This window comes from Octodon degus, unplaced genomic scaffold, assembly GCF_000260255.1.
Source record: "Octodon degus isolate 3935 unplaced genomic scaffold, OctDeg1.0 scaffold00081, whole genome shotgun sequence".
In the NCBI taxonomy this organism is placed as follows: domain Eukaryota; kingdom Metazoa; phylum Chordata; class Mammalia; order Rodentia; family Octodontidae; genus Octodon; species Octodon degus.
In genome coordinates this window covers 3,374,573-3,394,414 of record NW_004524657.1, presented here as the reverse complement: position 1 = coordinate 3,394,414, position 19,842 = coordinate 3,374,573, and the positions used below count along the sequence as shown (strand labels likewise).

The following is a 19,842-nucleotide window of genomic DNA, read 5'->3' as shown; positions in this document are numbered from 1 at the left end:
AAGTCCTCCTGTACTTTCAGACTTAGGTCAGCTTAAACCTGTCCTGTGACTTCTGCCAACTCCCAGGACCAACCCTGTGACCCCCTGCTCATGGCTGAGACCTGAACTTCATAACCCTGCACAGCTCTCCAGGCCAGAGGAGCTGCGCACGCCTCACTCCTCATGACCACCTCTCATGCAAGCCAGCAAGCAGGACAGATGCTGCTGGAGGGCCAGGGAGAGGTTTAAACATTCTGCATGCCCCCCCCACACACCGCATTCACAGTCCTCCCCATGGTGCTGTGTTCCCACGGCTCCTTTCCACAGCGCATCCCCATTTCCCCACAGTCTCGGCTTCCAGCACTGATGTGGTACAAGGCACTGAGAGATTTGCTTCAACTGATCTGGAGCATGATGACCACCACATTCCTATCTGGTCTTACTATTTAATGCAACTCTGTGTATCCATTAGACCTGAGTCTAGCAGCCCTGGCCCTCGTGGAGCAAGGCTAGCTGCTAGTCTCAAAAAAACACGCGCTGCCCAAGTCTCCTCGAATGGAACCTCCTCTACTTCCTATCCATCACAGCAGCCAAGTGGCTCTGGAGTTGGCTGGCGGATACCCCAGGCTCTCCTGGCACACAGGCCCACCAGGATTATTGCTCATCAGTGAGGGGACATAAGCAAGGATTCGTGTGAGCAGAAGCTCGCTTTGTAAACACTGCCTGCGAAATTCACACCATCTTACTGTGAGAATCAGTCATCTTGGTGAAAAAAAAAATTGTTTTCTCCCACTCCTAGGCTGACTAAAAGAAAAAAGGACTGGTTCATAAATGATCTAGGTACCTTCCTGCAGTGAGCACATGGGGCAATAGGCAGACTGGGATCCAAAGCTTGTACATTGTCTTAAAGGAATATGTTCCTGACACCTAGAGCATCTGTTGTCATTAGCTAGAACCCTGACTGCATGGGGCAGGGACTGGGGAAGCACATCCACTTGTCAGCCAAAGCATAACTTATCTGCACAGAATTGGGTCCAGTCATTATGGATTGGCAGATGTGAGGTGACCCAGGAAATATCCAAATTGCATGTTTTAAACTAGATGAAGGGCAATGGGATGGCAAGAAAACTGAATTAAGAACTGGGTTGCAGTCATTTCACCTACTTGCTTAACAAACTTAAAAGAAGTCCACTAAACAGTCTCACTGCCAGCTGCCTCATTGGTAACTGGGGAAAATGACTTCTCTGCAAACATCCACATTGAAAAACATACACACAAGAAGAATACCAAGGCAGGCACGGTGGTGCACACGTAGAATCCCAGCCCTCTGGGAGACTGAGGCAGGAGGACTGCAAGTGCAAACCCAACCTGGGTAACTTAGTGACTGAACAAGACTCTATCTGAGAATAAAAACCAGGGTAAGGGCTAGAGAGATAGCTGAATGTTAAGGTCCTGACACTAAAAAAATAAAGAAAAAAAGATACAAATAACCAATGATTATAACTATCTCTGGATAACATTCAATATCATAAAAACCCTGATTCTACTCAGCTAATCCACAAGCTAACACAATTCTAATAAAAAGGGAATTATAACATGTTGTTGAGTTCAATAAGATGTTTATTGAAGACATAATTAAAAGATGTAAAATCCAAGAACATCTCAGGCATTCCTGGAGAAGTAGAACAGGGTGGGAGAGGCTTGCTGGGCCAAATGCCAGTGTTTGGTGTAGAGTCAAAGTGGTTAATAGAATGTGGTGCTGGTACAAACAATAGACAAACAGAAATACTATAAAACAGCCCCACATAGACCTACATGGTAAGTCCCCAACTTACAAATCAGCTCTGTCCTGGGAAAACATCTAAATAGACTTATTCATGAGCCAACAAAGTGAGTCTATAAAAGTTGGCAACTCAAGTGTTTGTAAGTCAGAGACTTCCTGTACCTGTATGATAACTTAATTTATGTCAAGGTATCACAAGGAAAGAAATGAAATTGAATATTCACCTCAGTTCATAGGCATAGCTAGTTCTACGGGAACTAGCAGCTTAAATGTAAAAAATAAGATTTTGGAACCTTTAAAACAAAAGATAAGATGATATCTTTATGAAAAATTCCTTAAACAAGATACATGCTACATTAAATTACAAAAAGGCACAAATTCAACTCTGTTAAATTTGACTCTGTTAACATTTAAAATAACACACCCACAAACTGGGAGAAGCCATTTGCAATACATGTGCCTGCAAAAAGACTAGTACACTGAGTACATAAAGAACTGCTAAAAATCAATGTTAAAAGACTTTTTAAAACACTAATACAGGGCGGGGAGATAGCTCAGTGGAATAAACACTTCCCTGGCAAGTGCAAGGGTCTGAGTTCAATCCCCGGTTCCACCAAAAAAAAAAAAAAAAAAACACTAATACATTTTTCAAAATCAGTGAAATACAAAGTCTCATTTTACAGAAAACAAAAGCAGGAACAACAAGGACAAAGATTCGCAACCTTATTGGCAAGCAAACATGTACAAGTTTATTACAAATTTCTACCACACAATTGGTAAGATTCTGAAAGTCTAGTAGTCCTAGGAATTGGCAAAGATGGAGACCACATAATTTCTCAAGACCTTACTAAACTTATCATCTATTTGCTTCTATTCATCTTACAGCAACTATAGTCAAAAGTCCCTTAATGCATTTTTTTTTTTAGAATTTTAGGTCTATGTTTAGTTTGTTTTCATACCCCATCCTGTCTCTCAGTGTCATAGATGTGAGCTTGATTCCCTCCGAAAGGTCACATTCTTAGCTTGATCTCTGTTTAAGAACAAATCCTAAAAGATGTTTTCCAGTTAGAAACCTCTGCCTGTTATAATTTAATGTGGGGATGGGGCAAGCTCCATTGGCTGGGGTCTGTGACCCAGAGAAAGGCTCTGTTTATGTTGTCCCTTTATGTCTTAGTGCTCTGTTTATATTGTCCCTTTCACTGGGCCATGCAGTGTGTAGCTCGTTGTTTTGGAGACCATAATCAGTCAGTATTTGCAGCTGCCTATGATTCCGAATTTGAAGGCCTCCTCTAAGTCCTTTTTATTTCCACCATAAGCCAGCAAAGTCTTGTCTAAGCTTCTCACTTTTTTTTTCTCAGTTCCTTTTGAACACAGCTGGTGCCAGTCAATACAGAGTTAGGTGTTAACATTCAGCCTACTGCCTCATCCCTTGCCTGGAATCAGTGGGTCAGCAGCCTGCCTTTCCAGCACCATCTGTGCCTCTTCCATCACTAGGGCTACCAGCTTCCAGCCTTGGCTCCTGTCACCTACCCTCTCAGCCAGGGCTACATGGTCCAGTTTTTATTAAGACAACATTATGTAGAATGCACCAATTCCTTCCCTAAATGCTAGCAGCAGTGTAAAAGCCAAGCTACCAATAGCATTAACACAGTATGTTTATTTCTTACTCAATTGAAGTCAAACTGGCAGTGAAGACCAAGGAAAAGGTCATTGTTCTACACAATCATTGAGAAATTCAAGTTGATGGAAATTCTGTCATTTACTAAAGGGTTACTAAAGTGTCCCTCAACTTCTACACCCACTGGAAGTGGTAGGGGAGAATAGCAGAGGATGTCTGCCTTGTCAATGTCTACCTGGAGAGGTAGACATTGGTTTTTCCTGTTTTTCTTAATGCCACATGACTATACCTTGCCTAAAAGGAGCCTGGGAAACAGAGTTCAGATATACACCCAGAGGGAAGGCTTTGGTAGACAACTCATCTGATTCTGCATATATCTCAGGCCTGTCAGGAATCTAGATTCTGCTGAGCTGTAAAGGTGAGGTACAGAAAAAGTAGAATCATCTAATACTACCTCACATCTAGATAAGACTACCAGCTGGCACTGGGTTAAAAAAAACTCCCAAGAAAAGAACTCAAGATGTGTTCATCTTGAAGGTTCAGATGTATGCAGCCATGTCCAGCTACATGGGGACAGAGGAAGCATCTCATGATAGAAGATGGGTGACTCTGGCTCACCTAAGAGCCTTCCAACCAAAGAACTCCAGCCACTCTTTGGCAACTGACAATGACAAGACTGTGTGTCACATGACACCTCTGAATCCCACTGCACTCAGGTAACTCTACTACGGAAGGCCCCATAACAATAAGAAAACACCAGCAACAAGGAGAGAGGCCATGTCCTGTCTCTGGTAGAAGGACTTGGAGGGCAGGTGTCCCAGGGAAAAACAGACACTTAATATTCCACAGCCCAGGGTCACAAGTGAGGCTGAACAGGTACATAGAGAGACAGCACCCAGGGGACAATGTCAATGGAAAGAACTCAGAGGGTGGCTTACTGCCAGAGATAATCAACAGTACACTGAGATACCACTTGGGTCTACCATAAAAGCTAGTAAAAAAAAAAAAAAAAAAAAAAAAAAAAAAAAACCTTGAAGTCCTCAGAAGGCAATAACCAGTACTATAGCTAAAGTAGAGGTGGTTAAATGCACAAAATATTAGTTAACTGATGATGTCCAGAAGCATTCAGGTTATATTTGTAAATAAAAGGGCTATTACTGATCAAATATGAATTTTAATTTTGAAAAATTCTAGTGGTCAGGAAAAACCATAAATATGTTTAATTTTATCAGCCAACCTGAAGTACATATGTTTTTCAACATATGAACATGCTTCATTTAAAATTTTTGTTTAAGACTTCCTTCTTTCTAAATAATCCACACATCCTTACCATAGAGCCACAGGTGGGTCTCCCTACCATGCAGGAATGACTCCTATCCACTTAAAACCTCAAGGGCTCAATCACTCCAGGCTCAGGTGTCCATCTCATGTGAAGAATGGGCTCCTGGTTGCTTTCTAAGGGGCCTGGAATGGTAAAGAGCCAGAGATGGCCATCTGGAGACTTGCTTTCTGGGATGGCTCCCATGAGCAGGGCACCTGGCACTGAAGCAGCCTAAGTCACTGGGCTTCCCAAGCTCAGAATTGAAAGCCCACCACCTCCAGGTTGCCTGAGCCATTAATGCTCAGCGACAGCTGCATTTTACTTCTTTCCACTCCAGTGCAGTACCAAGGCCTGAGTAGAAATAATCCTTTTATCTACCAATAAAAGAGAATTACGGGCATTCTGTAGCTCAGCTCTCTTTGAAGAGCCATCTTTAGAAGCTAGAGGCTTTGCTTTTCCTGGAGTGTTAAAGACACTTTTCACTAAACTCATTGGGAGATCAGAGGGCAGGTGGTTGATTGTATTGTCACCTCGTTGCCCTGTGGAAGGTATTTCCAGTTTCCATTTTAAACAGATTTTGCAGCACAAATGTCATTCGCAAAAACATTTCTGAAAGACCAACTAAGTCTCTGGAGCCATGCTCTTTAGGAGGCAGCTGTTACCTGGGACCAGCAAGTGAGGACACCTTGAAAGGGTATGATTTGATCTTCTGTCATCTTCTTGCCCCCCATGGGCATAATCCCACCCTTGTAGTTTTCTATTTACTGGTAACAACACAGTCTAAGAGATGACCTAAGGTAGAAGTTCCTTCTATTTTCTCTATAAAAAGCTCGATTCCTTCTGTAATACTGTGAAAATTTCATTCATTCCAACCAACAAGGTAACATATCCCTGTGTGGAGCTTGGCCCCCTAAATACATTATCGTATGTAAATTCAAAGTAGTTCTGTGTGTTTGAGGTTTTATGCCTCAGTTTCTAAATGGGCTGAGGTTGGAAACAGTAAGCCACTTGTGTAAGCAGGCACAGCTACTCATGGATAGGGCCGAAAGGTGTATTAAGGTCAGATCCCGAAGCCTGGCCTCTCCAAAACTACCAACCCGGAAACCAGGCTTCTCACGTTTGACAACCTCACCAATTCAGACTTTATTATTATGGAAGGAGAGATGTCCTAGAATTCATAGAGCAGCATCTGTGGCCTCTCCCCACTAGATGAGTAACAACTCCACATTGTGACAACCAAAGGACACATCCAGGCATGGCCAAAGTCCCCTGGAAAGCACAACCGCCCTCAGATGAGAACTATTCCCATAGATGGTTTTTCCAAGAGTTTACTCCCTTACAATGCCAAGGTTCTGTGATTCTGAGAATGCAAAGAAGAATTTAAACCTTGTAATACTGTCTCAGTTATGCAGCATATAACTTAAGAAATAAAAATTAACTGTTTGTTAGGATTTTCATTCTTTTTACCTAAAAGTCTCTCCAGTTCTGTTATTACTGGTAATAGGCTGTCTGCTGCAATGAGGAAATGCTCACATTACAGAGTGTGCGCAGCATCCGCAGCCTGCAGCAGCTGCCCAGCGGTCCTGCCCAGGCTCTGTAAAGACTCTCAAGGTCATCCTCATGTGTCCTCTGTCCCTCCACTCTCACACCCCAAGTGCCGCTAGGCTTGAGTTAAACACAATGACGCCCCCTGGTCCCAACACATCCTCCATGCTTTTCTTGCATGTCTTGGCTGAGGACATTCCCTCTGCCTACCTGAGTCTCATGCCTGTGTGGAGCTTGGCCTGTGCAGTCTTTGCCTTTGAAAACCCTTTCCATCATTCCAAGTTTACCTATAGCTCTGGATCTCCCAAGCAGCCTCCTAGGCAGAGCTGTGGGGTGGAGGTCTCCTGCTGGTGGCGGCCAGCATCTGTGAGTCTCACCCCACATGTGGACAGTGCATGTTCTTCCTACAGGACTGGAAGCTCCCAGACAGTAAGAATTCTAGTTTAGCCCTCTGCTCAGCTCATAGCTCCTAGCAGATACTGGATGAGCCTCGGTTGGATTACAGTTGAGACTGAATGAGTAGAGCAAAGATAAGTTTAGGATTCATTTCTATGGATATTACAATAAACTTCAAATGTGAAATCCAAACAACGCAACTGAGCACCGTATTTGGCCTGCCAAGTGTGCAGCTACTCTTCTCTACCTGCCATAGGTGCTGGAAATTGCCCTCTGAGGTCAATTCAATGACACTCATTGGCTGAGATAAGGAGACAGATGTCATCTTGTCTATGCTGTGCCACTGAGGGTGTGCTCTGGGGCAGGCTTATGTCCATCCAGAGGTGTCACATGAGCCCTGGCAGTAAAGACTTCCTCGGAAGCAAGCAGCCCCTTGACCAACATTTCTAATTTGCCATCTCAACACTCCTCTCATTAATTTCTATTGCACTGAGTGGACCTTGGTTTTACCTGTACTTCTTCCCTGGGATACTGGGCCTACTGATTCCACCAGGAAGTATTTGTTCATCATTTGATACAATTACTGGCAAGATTGGCAAACTGAAATCTCTGTCCTCATCTAGCTTATATTCCAGTGGATTCTTATATTAATTGCTCAAATGTTTTAGCATCAGATGACAGTCCACGCACAACTGAAATCATATCCAGGCTCAGATTTGGGACATTTTTTTCTGATATTCCTGGTTTATGCTTTGGTTGGGAGTAGTCTCTATGTTAGATTTTAGTTTGCCAGGGGCAACCAGTCTAAAAAGTGACCTTGTCCAGGTTGCTGAAGTAACCCTATTGTATCTCAGTATAGCCTGGGGTTCAGAGAAGAGCCCTCCCAGGGGAAGGCTCAGGGCTCTGTGACCACATGGTCTAATTGCAGATGCAGCTAGTTCTGGCCATCTGTGTCTCCAGAGAGTCTAGCCATACCGGGTAAACTTAACTGTATCCACCTGATTAGCTTGGGTGGCTCCTAGATGATTAGGAAAATACACTATGGAGCACGTCTAGATAGGTCATGCAGCTATAACCTTAGGGACCACATATAGTCCCTGGCTCCTTCTATGCTTCCCCTGCTATGCTCCCTGGCTACAGTGAGGTGATCAGCTTCCCTCTTTCTGCGAGGCCCTCACACTATGATGTTTTTACATGAAAGCAAACCCAAGAAGACATGAAAAGCCAACTAAACCTCTCTTTCTCTGAGTTGTAGGTGTCAGGTCTTGTGGCTCCAGTGATGAAATGCTGACTAATACAATGAGCATCGCACAGGATCTGCATATTTCATTAAGCTACAAGCTGAGCAATATCCAGCAACCATCCCTGAGCTGTCTTTACTCTGAAAACGTCCAGGAAGGGTGTAGGCACACAGGGTATTACATTGTCCTGCGCCCACAAAAGCTGCAAGTCTATCGCTCAGTATTTCTGCTGGCACAAATCAACATTGTTTCACCTTAAACATCTCATTTTACAACACCTCCCTTACCCTGTTCTGTCTACAGATGGGAAATTGTGCACCAGCTATAATCGAGGGCTCATCTCAAAGGCAAAAGTCAAGGCCATCAAGTACAGCATCTTCATTGTTCTTGGTAAGCAAACTCACTCCTTATGCTGAAGAACTTGACAAACCTTCCAAAAGCAAACTACTGGTGAGGACACAAAGACAAGATCTATGCACTTCTTTCTTTCTCTACTTGTGAAGGAATGTGTGACTCTCCAAGCCTCTCCAAGCCTTCTCCAAGGGCTGACATCAGGTTCCTGTGCCCTCTAATGAATATAGCTCTCCTTTGGGGGCATGAATTGGATAATCTGGAGAAATTAGGACCAAAGTAGCTGAAGCTGGGGCCCACATTGCAACTGCTGTTCCAGTTGCCTTCTTGAAGACACACTCTCTGCAGACCTGATATTCACAAGCAGGGGAACAACAGAAGAGATTCTCACTTGTCCTAAACATTCACTTACTCCTAATCCATCCAGTGGCCCCATTGCTGCCCCTCTTCCTTCCTACCTGTGCCCTTTCTTCCTCCTTTCTCTCTGCTCTTAGACCCACAAATGTCACTCTGCACTGTTCCCAGCTGAAGTGTTCTGCTCAAGGAGAGATGCACAGCTTACTTCCCACCTCATTTTCATCCCAACAATGACATCACCAAGCATCCCTGACAATGACAAATCCTCTGACTTTGCTTTTCTTCTTGGTTCCTACCTAATTTTATCTATCCATCTATCTATCCATCCACCCATCAGTCATCTATCCATCTATCTCTCTATGCATCTATCGCTTATCTATCTATCCATCCATACATCCATCTTTCATTTGTCTATCTATCTATCATCCATCTGTCTTCTTACTGTGATATGTACACAATCTTTTTATTATCATTCTCCTCTTCTGGAGCAGTAAACCGATGAGGACAATGACTTGCTTTTGTTTTATTTACATATTATCACTGAGGCCTAAGTTAGGGTCCCGTACATACTACTCAATTAATACTTGCTACATAAAACAATGAATGAGGAGGTGCAAGAAGGAAAAAGACCTCTGATTCCTTCTCTCTATTTAGCTGAAACACCATCTCCTTGCACATCTGACAGTTCTTAGAAGCCCCCAAAAAGCATTAGCTGTATGTCAAATTGACAAAACAGCCTGCTACATACATTTTAAAACACAACTGTAGAAGGTCAAACAGATCCCACGCAGTGCATCGCAGCTCAGCCCCAGAGTCTAGGTTTAGACCACAGCACAGGCAGAACAGAGCCAGGCTGAGCAGGTACAACTCACCATGGCACTGAGAAGTGGTGCTCAGAGGCTGAGGCAGATCAAATAGTCCCTGCCTTCCCAGCCAGAACTCAGATTCACATCCCCTGGACATTGAGTAGAAAGAGTGTATCCTCACACATGTATCTTCAGTAGGTCTGATTCATATTCACGAGCCCTGTGATACCCATCAGCCTGCAGCAGGGATGCCCACCAGAGGCTCAGCAAGTATGGACAGACCAAAAGGGCCCTTTCTAGGACAAACATTTTACAACAGACTTCTACCATCCTCAGGTGACACATATATGTGATATGATACCTACCTGCCACTGTGGGTTTTTGTTTGTTTGTTTTTGTTTCTTTGTTTGTTTTTGTAGAACCAGGGATTGAACTCAGGCCCTTGCACTTGCCAGGGAAGCGCTTATTCCCCTGAGCCATCTCCCCAGCCCCCTGCCACTGTGTTTTAAAATAAATGTATTATCCCAACAATTGCCAAAAAAGTAGAACAAAAATCATTCATTTTATAACAGTATCAATTTTGATATGTTACTACCTAGGGACTGCTGTACTAGAATAATAATAAATTAATCAGATGTTTACACCGAGACACAGTAACAGCTACAAAGGAAGCCAACACAGGTGTGTTTTCATGGAGACATTAAAAATGTAGCGATCTCACTGTCAGTGACTTGATTTTCTGAGCAGGTGAGCAAAGCCTGGGAAAGCTCCAAATTAAACAAAGTAATCCTTCCTCTGTTTATAAGGGAATTGCATTTCTGAAAAATTCAGTATTTCTGGAAAATGTCTCTATACCTATGTAAAAGAGAGTTAGTTTTCTAGACCAGAGCAATTATAAACTGAGTTCTCTTGTGCATAAAAGCCCAACTAAGCATTGAACAATGTCTGGGATGTAGTTGAGCTTTTGCTGCCTGAAGTAGCCTATCCTGAAGCATGCAGCAGGAGAGCATACCTGTACTCACACACACACACACACACACATACACACACACACACACACACACACACACACACACACAGGAACACAGAAAGCATTTTTTTATGTTTGAACTTTGGTAAATGTTTTTTTCATAATTTTATTGATAAACAAATAGCAATGAGACAGTTTCAAATCAAATCGCTAGGGCAGTTTCAATATTTAACACACTGCATACATTCTTCTTAGTGGTTAATTGCTGTACAAGATGTGGACTTGAGATCCTATTTACAAACACCATTAGAACAAATCATTCTATTCATTAAGAGAATGTAACTATATATCTATCCTAACCACGTTGAATACACAGATACAAAATGGACATTCATCTGTATACCCTTTTTTTGTTAAGTTCCCTTATTTGAATATTATAGGTGTGTAAACTCAGCAGAATATTCTAAGAGTCCAGTAGCCCATAATAGCATTGGGCCTTCTGTTTAACTGGCAATGTCAGAAATTGTTGACCTGAGTCCCCCACAGCTCAACATAACAGCATGGCTTTACTTCCTATATTTCGTCTTCATACTTTTCTACTGGATGGTTAAGACCAAGGTAAAGCAGGACCTATGCAATAAGAGTTGTAGCTTTTGGGTCTGATAAGGTCAGTGAAATCCCCTCAGGATTTATCCTGAGATCCTGTACCTCAGATTGTACAACCTTTGTCAGTGTCAGCCATGTGGATGAGTCACGGCCATTGCTTGGCCAATGTGCTCTCTGTGAAAGCCTGAGAGAATGTTTTCTCTCCATGTGACTCTCCTTAGGCACACTCTACATCATCGATCACTTTCCTCTTTGGCCCTGTGATCTTGATCAGAAAATGTGGGACACTACCGAGGTACATGACGTTACAGTACAAGTTCTCATATGTCCTGAATCTTAATTGACCTTAGAAGGTTAGGACCAAAATGTTAGCTTTCCTTGCAGCCCTCCTTTTTCTCTAATTTTGGTCCACAAACTTAGGTTGTTAGCCATTCAGAAGACAAGCTTAATATTATTATCAAACAACTTAGGCTATTAAGCTTAACCTCACTATCGGTCTGCATATCAAACATCTTAGGCATAATAAGGAACAGGTATTTTTCATCAAGTATTGATATGTTGAACTTTAAGTCCCTACATAATATGATAAAAAACATTTAAAAATTAGATTATATTTTAAAAATAGGATAATGAATTCTATACTTCTCATGTTTGCACATAAGTCCAAATATCTCACCATATACAACCTTGAAGCAGGACAGTCCCACAATATTCCTTTTCCTGTCTCTTGCTTAGAAAGCATTTTTAAACCCAGAACCCCAAGACTACTCTTCTTAGAACAGTGAATGAGTTCATCATTCAGGATCTAGAACAGTCCCTGGTTTTTCTGTTTGAATGGCTTCCATCTTGTAGCACCTTGCCACCATCTGCAGCCCAAACATCACAAGTTATTGCTTGTTCTAAAACTCCCAGAAGCTACCATGTCTCTCAAACAGTTATAAGCAAAGCTTGTCCCTTCATAAAGGTGGCCATTCTGAGAGAAAAAAAAATGTGGGCACAGGTGGGGGAGAATACTAAAGATGTAGCAGGAGAGTCAGGGGCAGAGAGAGGGAGAGAGAGAGAGGTCAACTAGAAAAGGAAAGGAAATATTGAGAATATTAGATTAAACAGGGCTGTGTTTTGAAAATATTAGGATCACTCTTTCCCTGTGCTATTCCCTAAACCTAGGAGCACTGTCTGCTCGAATGCTCCCTGTTCTGTCTGGCCCCAGGAAGTTGCCAAGGAATTTGGCTGGTTTTTCTGCAACACTGTGTTGGATGGAGCATTTGGCTAAGGCCATGAGTTCCTGGTCTTTCAACACTAAGTCTACAACAGTAGAAATCAGACATCCCACCTTTATGGATAGAGAAGATCCAGGAACACTACTTGGCTTGGAAATGTTACCTGCAGAGGGTGTGCATAGACACCCACATAACGCTCAGGCAAGCACGAAACCAGTGCTGACACACATGACTAACAGTGTTCCCAGCCCAGATATTTCTCCAAGATTGCAGGTACTGGTGAACATCCGGTTGAAACTCCAGTCAGGGCTGACTGAGCCCCTGGGATGCAGCCTCTATAGCTCTATTTGTTTTCTTCTCTCCAGCTTTCATCATTTGCTGGAGCCCATACTTCCTGTTTGACATTTTGGACAACTTTGACCTCCTTCCAGACACCAAGGAGCGTGTCTATGCCTCTGTGATCATCCAGAACCTGCCAACCCTGAACAGTGCCATCAATCCCCTCATCTACTGTGTCTTCAGCAGCTCCATTTGCTTCCCCTGCAGGTACAGTGGTCACTTGCCTGCATCAGACACTGGTTGTTACAGAGCATGTGCTTGACTCCAAAGTACCCAACAGATCATAGCATCATAATGCTGTGTCACTCGAGTGTCAGGAAGGTCCCCATGCTACAGCACTTTCACCAACTTACTGATCATCAAAAAGTTATTGTGATAAAAAAAAGTTATTGTGATGTCAGAAGATCCAGTGACATCATTGAAGAGACATGAATACTTAAGAGCAGAGCTGAAATTAAATCCCTTTTCACAGCTACTGCCACTGTGCAGCTATGCTGTCCATGCTGTGGGGAATATGTAGAGAAACCCACAAGAGACAGAATAGCAGAACAATCTAAGACTAAAGCTCCAACCCTGCCATTTAGCTATATGTGACCTTGGGGATTTATTTCACTCTCATAAGCCTCAGTTTCCTTACATAAATGGGGCTGATAGCAGTGTCTAGATCTTGGCCCATGAAGTCCCTTTTCTCTGTGGTCTACCCTAGGAAAGAAGGCTGTGGATGAGTGGTGAAAGAGGAAGGTCAGGTGTTCCATGAGCAACATTAGCAGCTGTCTGGTCTTTAGTCCATCCCCATAAGAGCTTCCACTCAACATCTCTCCTTCCCTTTGCATCAGCTCAAAATAGTTTCCCTCACTTATTCTGGTTTTCCTTAGGGAACAAAAATCACGGGAGTCCAGAGTGACCTGCCAAGAGAGAAGCGAGAGGCATGATCTGCAGTTTCTGTCCAAGCCAGAATTCATCTAACCTTGGGCAGGCTGAGGCAAAGCCGATTTAGCCTTCCAGTACGCCCTTCATGAGCATGGAGTGTTGGCCATTGTGTCGCCTGCATCGCAAGCATTGGCCAGCACACACTCACCACGTCGTCACACAGCCCAGGAAAACACCTGTCTTCTCCTCACCACTCCTAGCCCTCCTCCCACTGGTCAGCACCTGAGCACAGGAGACAGAGCACTGGCACTGGCTCGGGTGTGCTAAGAAGTTTGACAGGCAGACAGGACAAAGAGAACAGACTATCCATCCATGAGTCTCTTAATCTTAATTAAAGAAAAAACAAAAGATTCAACCAAGACTAGACTTGTCCTTGCAGCTTTGGATTGGAAGCTTACAGGTGCTTCCAAGAAGGTGTTGGTCCCTAAACTGCTGACAAGCCCATCCATTTCCAGCACTTTGTGGTCCTTTTGCAAATGCCTGTGTTGGCAGCAGCGAAGCCCACAGCCCCACTGTGCCAACAATGACCTATGGGGAAAGCACAGGAGTGGGTGAGGTGGCAGCTCAGAGGAACTTTCTCTGATAGGGAAAAAAATGATAGAAAGTCACAGGCCCCAGAGAGCTGGGATCAGGACTCCCCATGCCTGGAGGTCCCCTGGGGGCTTCATGCTCCGTCTTCCACACCTGGGTTCTGAGCCCCAATCCTCACACCTGAAAATACTTCTTCCCCTTTCACTCCTGAATTCCTCTCTTCCTTTGGGCACTGTCCAGGCTTGATGATTTTGTAAGCTCTTTATTTATTTATTTATTTATTTATTTATTTATTTATTTATTTTTCACGTTGTGGCAGTTGTCTACCCAATGGTTCTGCCAGCAAGTGCTGCAGGCCTATTTTGACAGGTCTGGAGCTTGGTACTTAAGAGCATAATCCAAGTGAAATATGACTAAATGTTTTCTTGACAATTTTTCTCTTCAGATTTTTCCATAAGTAGAAATGGAATAATTTAATTTGATTATGAATATATCCCTACCCACCCCGCTAGGAAACTCGTGAGCACCTTATTTTTAGCTTCATATACATCCTTGACATTAAAATCTCCTTGGCAAAATCCTCCCTTCCAGAGTTTAAATCGGTTTTTCTTTCTTTCTTTTTTTTTTCTGGCTGACTGCAAGTAGAGTCATTAAAATGTTCAGTATATCTTAATAGTGCTCCATCCCTCATTGCAGCATCAACTCAAAGGCCGCGTGCTTAAGGTTGGGGGGAAATTTTTCCGTGAATTCTCTTTTCACTTCCATCTGACCTTAAGGAACGTATCTCTTTAGACATAAATCAGACTCCTCAGTCACCATCTTTCTGAAAATTTTTCTCTGCAGTTGGAGCATCTGAATAATTTGGTTTGCTGTATCTATACCACAGTTGTGAAGGCTGCTTTCCTCTCTATCCAATTAGCTAAACCTGAGGAACCCTGGAAACCCTTTGAGGGGCTCCAAAGTGCTTTGCAACACTTACATTTAAATTAAGAAGTGCCACAGAATGTTCACAAAGTTGGGGTTAAAATAGCTGCCTGTACATGAGTCACTGAGCAACATGGAATCCTAGCAGGCATCTTGGACAGCAAAACAAAGCACAAGCCCTTTTGACAGCAAGTCCCGTCCCTGTGAAGCTCCCTGCGCAGAAGGCAGCTAGCTCATGTCTTCCTCCTTCCAGAGGCTCTCAGTTAAAGAGAGAGTGAGATGCAAGGAGCTCAGTGCTCTTTACAAATTGTGAATCTGCCTGTGCAACTATTGGATGGTCTGCCTCTCTCTGCTCCCAAAAGACTGCAGATCAAAAAAACAATGGGACACTCGCTTGAAGATGAGCTGCCACGACCTTGAAGTGCACTTTTCAGGAGTGTGTGCTCTGGAATCTTCATTTCCACCTTTGTGAACTTGGGAGTGAGGATTTAATCATTAAAAAAAAAAAAAACACTTGGAATCATTAGCCAGATGACCGTGCCCAAAGCACTTCATGCCTCTGAGCATCAGTTGTCTCATCTGGAAGATGGGTGGTGCCAAAATAAGACTAGGGTGGATAAAAGCATGGAACTCCTGGTAGACAGAGGCCCTGAGGTGGTGATGGACTTTCTGGAATTCTTTCCCAGGGAGACCAGTGGCCCAGTTAATGCTAATGGTTTAGCATCCCTGCCCATCATATGAACCCAGTGAAATATTACTTACTAACTAGGAAATAATGGGGCTTTCAGAAAAAGTTAGTAGTTTAGCACTATGATGTCCCTGTTTAGAGCATCTGTTGCCCAGGTAGAACCAGAGAAGCCCAGAGGGCAGTACATCCAATGAAGTTTACTTCTTATAATGGTTGATACACTGTGTCACCTTAGAAAGTTTCAAAGCTTAACTGTCTCAACAGGGAGCTGGATTCCTCACTTTGTAAACTTCCTGGCCTGTGCAAGAGGAGGGCAGGGAGATGCGTGAGTGCTACCCAGGCCCCAGGGGCAAGCAGCCTGCTTACCATCTAAGGGAGGAAAGGAGGCTTGCTTGCCTCCATCCTGCTGTTTTGATTCTTGTTACTTTTGCTCCGAGCCAGAAAATTATGGCCTGAAACCTCTGCAATTGTGAGCTAAATAAACATTTCCCTCTTTAATTTTGGAAGTTGAGCATTTTGTCTCAGCACCAAGAGAAAAGCAGCTGAGACACTTCCCATATCAAATGTGAAGGAAGTCTGTGGTTCTGTGATCGCATTGCCTCCAGACAGGTGAACCTTAGGATAACAAGAGTAGATGTGCTGAATATGTTCAGCCGCACCATAAAAAATAAGTCTCTCCACTTTACTGAACTAAATTAAATATGAATGGTAAGAACCTCTCTACTTTCAGGGCATATGCAGAGCATAATTTAATTGAAGCTTAATTTCACCAAGCAACATCTTCCACTTTTTTCCCAGAAAATGGTAATAACTTTTTAATGACTTTCATTTGGGATTAATCATAAAAGCAAAGTGTCTCTTTTAAACCAGACCAACTTGCAACTTACTTTCTTCCTGCCTCTTCCAGAAAACCACACTTACACAGAAAGGAACTCGACTCTTCCCTCTGTAGTCAGACTTCCCTCTGTAGTCAGAGTCGACCACACAGGGCCACATGCCCCAGTCTGCTGAGGAAACACAATTGAATATGAACGGGAAAGTAGTTACATGTAGTTACAATTGGTGCAGGGAGCTGATTGCCTTCATGGTAGAATGTAGATTAAGATTAGACATTGAGATACCAAGAATCCATGTTATGTTTTCAGGGTAATCACTAAAAGAACAGAAAGAAAGAAGTATACAATTTCCAAACTAAGAAAAAAGGATACCTAGTCAGTAAAATTACTCCAACTCTCCCTAGTCCACCTTCATGCCCACTTTCTGCAGCCTCTGGTAAACCATGGCTCCACTACTTCCAGGAAATTAACATTCATAGATTCCACACATGAGTGAGATTATGGAATACTGCCTTCCTGGGCTCACTGGTCTCGTTTAACATAATGTCCTCTACATTCATCTCTGTCATTGAAAATGACAGGATTCCATATCTGTCGTCACAGCTGTCCCTCATCATGATACATACTACTATGCTCCCATTGATGGACATATCAATCCTTCCACATTGCACTGGTTATGGTTTGTGTCTAGGGGACCCCCTAAAGCCTCATGCCATCACAGGGTTTTTTCAGAGGTGGCTGAATCTAGACTGTGTGATTGATTCCTAATACAGTGCTACGGTTAAGGGTACTGGGATTAAGGACAGATGATTGCTGGATTAGTTTACTGATTGGATTAGAATTGCCCTCCTCCTGGTAGACTAGATACAATTGTTATGGTTTGTGTCTAGCTGTCCCCACAAAACCTCATGCAGTCATGAGGCAGACTTCTAGTTTGTGATTAACTCATGATCCACTGGGATTATGGGTATGAGTGCTGTTGGGTTTATGGGTATGAGTACTATACCCAGCTGGGGCTGATAGTCTGAATGCAACTTAAGGGAGACAGACTTGCTTTCTGCAGCCATTGTTACTGCTACTCCTCTTTTTGCTTTCTGCTCTTTGCCAACACTATGAAAGGTTGTTCTCTGCCATGTGCTGCTCTGCTTTGGAGCCAGTTGAGTAGGGACTGAAACCTCCAGTGACTGTGAGGTAAAACTTTCCTTCCTTTATTTTGGGTGTTGGGTATCTGTCTATCAACAAGAGATGATTAACTGAGACAACAATATAAGGGACAGAAAGAGGCTTGGGTCTCTCTCTCTCTTGTTGCTTTGCTACAATCTCCCACTACGAACTATTCTCCTTGCCACATCACCCCGCCTTACAACCAGCTGATTGTGGACTGAAACCTTTACAAGGTGTAAGCTAAATAAACCTTTACCCCTCTAACTTTGAGTGTTGTTATTTTGTTTCAGCCACAAGAAAAGTAACTAAGACATTGCTGTTGTGAACATTGCTATAGTGAACATTGCTGTAGTGAACATGGGGATGCAGGTTATACCCAGAATGCTGTGCAGTTATTATATATCCACCAAAACTTTGCCAGAAAGTCACTCAAGCAATCCAAAGGAAGGCAAATAAGAGAAATACAGGCATATGGAACACCTTAAAATATGTAGGAAGATGGTAGATTTCTATCCAAATATATCAGCAAATATAGCAAATGCAAAAAGATTAACTGATAATCTACCGTAGCCAGACCAAAATTGTTTTTAAAGAAAAAGCTAGGGATTGTTTATAAAAGATATGTCTAAAATATAAGAGTATAGAGAGTTTCAAAATAAAAGATGGACCAAAGTAGTTCATAGAAGCACTTCATTAAAAGAAAGCTCACAAGGCTATACTAATAAAAACTAAATAAACACAAAGTATAAAGCATTAGTAGAGTTAAACAGGAACATTTCACTAATATTTCAATTTAATAAGACAATATAATAATTCTAAATTTTTTTGCATTTGAAAACACAATCTCATAAGATTTTTAAAAAATTATCAGAGTTGTAAGAAAATAGAATTAAAAAATAGAAACATCTATAACCATAGTGGAGAATTTGATCGCACTTAATTCCAGTAGCTAAAACAGATGAAATTAGGAATGGTTTGGGTAATCTGAACATGGATAACACAGGAAGAGAGCATACCATACCACCCCAGAATAGATTCTTTCAAGCACGCATGAAGCTTCAACAACAGCTTTCCATATGTCTGCCCATAAAAGCAGCTTCAAACCTTTCACGAGTTTCAATTTGTACAGTTGGGCTCTTCTGATCACAATGCAATTATGCCATAACTCCAAAGCAGAAAGAAAATGAGAAAATTCCCAGAGGTTTAGAAAGTGGGAAATGCATTTTCAAATAACTTTCTCAAAGAAAAAAGTGCATGAATATTAATAATAGAAAATAATTTTCCTGGAAGTTAATGAAAGGATCATAGTATCAAAATGTGTGTGATACAGATAAAACAGCACTGAAGGGAAAAGAAGAAAGATTAAAACATCAGTAAATGAACCATCTATCCAAAAAGGTTAGAAAAATTCACCAAGATAAACACAAGGGAAGTAGAGGATAAGACAGTGAAAGTAAAATTAATGCAATAAAAAACAAACATAAAAGAAAGCTTCAGCAAAGATGTACTTCTGCTCTTGATTAAGTAATTAAACTAATAATTTTTTAGTGAGGCCAACCAATGGAAAAAGAAGGCATAAATAAGCAGTATTTTAAAAAGACATCATCATAGATCTTGGACTCAGTGTATTATGTAGCTAGCTAAGCTAGGTAGAAATATCTTAGGCAATCAAACAGAGCCGGCACTTTGAGGGAATCAGTGCAGAAGATGAGAACAAACTATAACCCGAGGGGTATCTGGCTGAAGGTGCATCTGTGGAAGGCCAGGCCTCAAGATAGAGATGGAATGACCAGGCCCACCTGCCTTCCCAAGGGATAAGACAAGCAGTAACATCTGATCCAATGAAGTCTAGAGAGACAGCAGTCACCCAGGTTGATGACCAGGACCTCCTGATCCATCTCTTCCTAAAAAGATCTTTGCTTTTCCTATGTACACTCACTACATAACCTGCTTCCCCATTGGGTCAATATTACTGAAGTGGCTATATTTGTGGTCTTTTTGGTTGATCACAGTTTTGACCATCTTGTATCCAACTCACAATTTTGTACTCACCTTGTGATTTGCTCTTTAAGACTTCCTTTGCAAAGTGGAATCACTAGCAACCCATTTTAAGATTACCTCCTGTTGCTCAGGATCTCTCTGTCTCTCTCTGTCTCTCTCTGTCTGTCTCTCTCTCTGTCTCTCTCTCTGTCTGTCTCTGTCTCTGTCTCTCTCTCTGTCTCTCTCTCTGTCTCTCT

The 19,842-nt window shown here is 42.5% G+C and overlaps 1 protein-coding gene across 2 annotated transcripts in view; it reads left to right on the top strand.

Moving 5' to 3' along the window:
- Nucleotides 1-13,508, top strand: part of Npsr1 (neuropeptide S receptor 1) — a 186,099-nt gene extending 172,591 nt beyond the window's left edge. Inside the window, exons 7-9 of one of the 2 annotated variants that reach the window (XM_004636568.3) lie at nt 8,187-8,273; nt 12,559-12,739; nt 13,408-13,508. In XM_004636568.3, coding sequence (XP_004636625.1) covers nt 8,187-8,273; nt 12,559-12,739; nt 13,408-13,498 — 359 coding nt within the window. In that variant the 3' untranslated portion in view covers nt 13,499-13,508. The remainder of the gene's footprint in view (nt 1-8,186; nt 8,274-12,558; nt 12,740-13,407) is intronic. The other variant, XM_012515871.1, reaches the window with a different exon arrangement.
- Nucleotides 13,509-19,842: the final 6,334 nt, after the last annotated feature.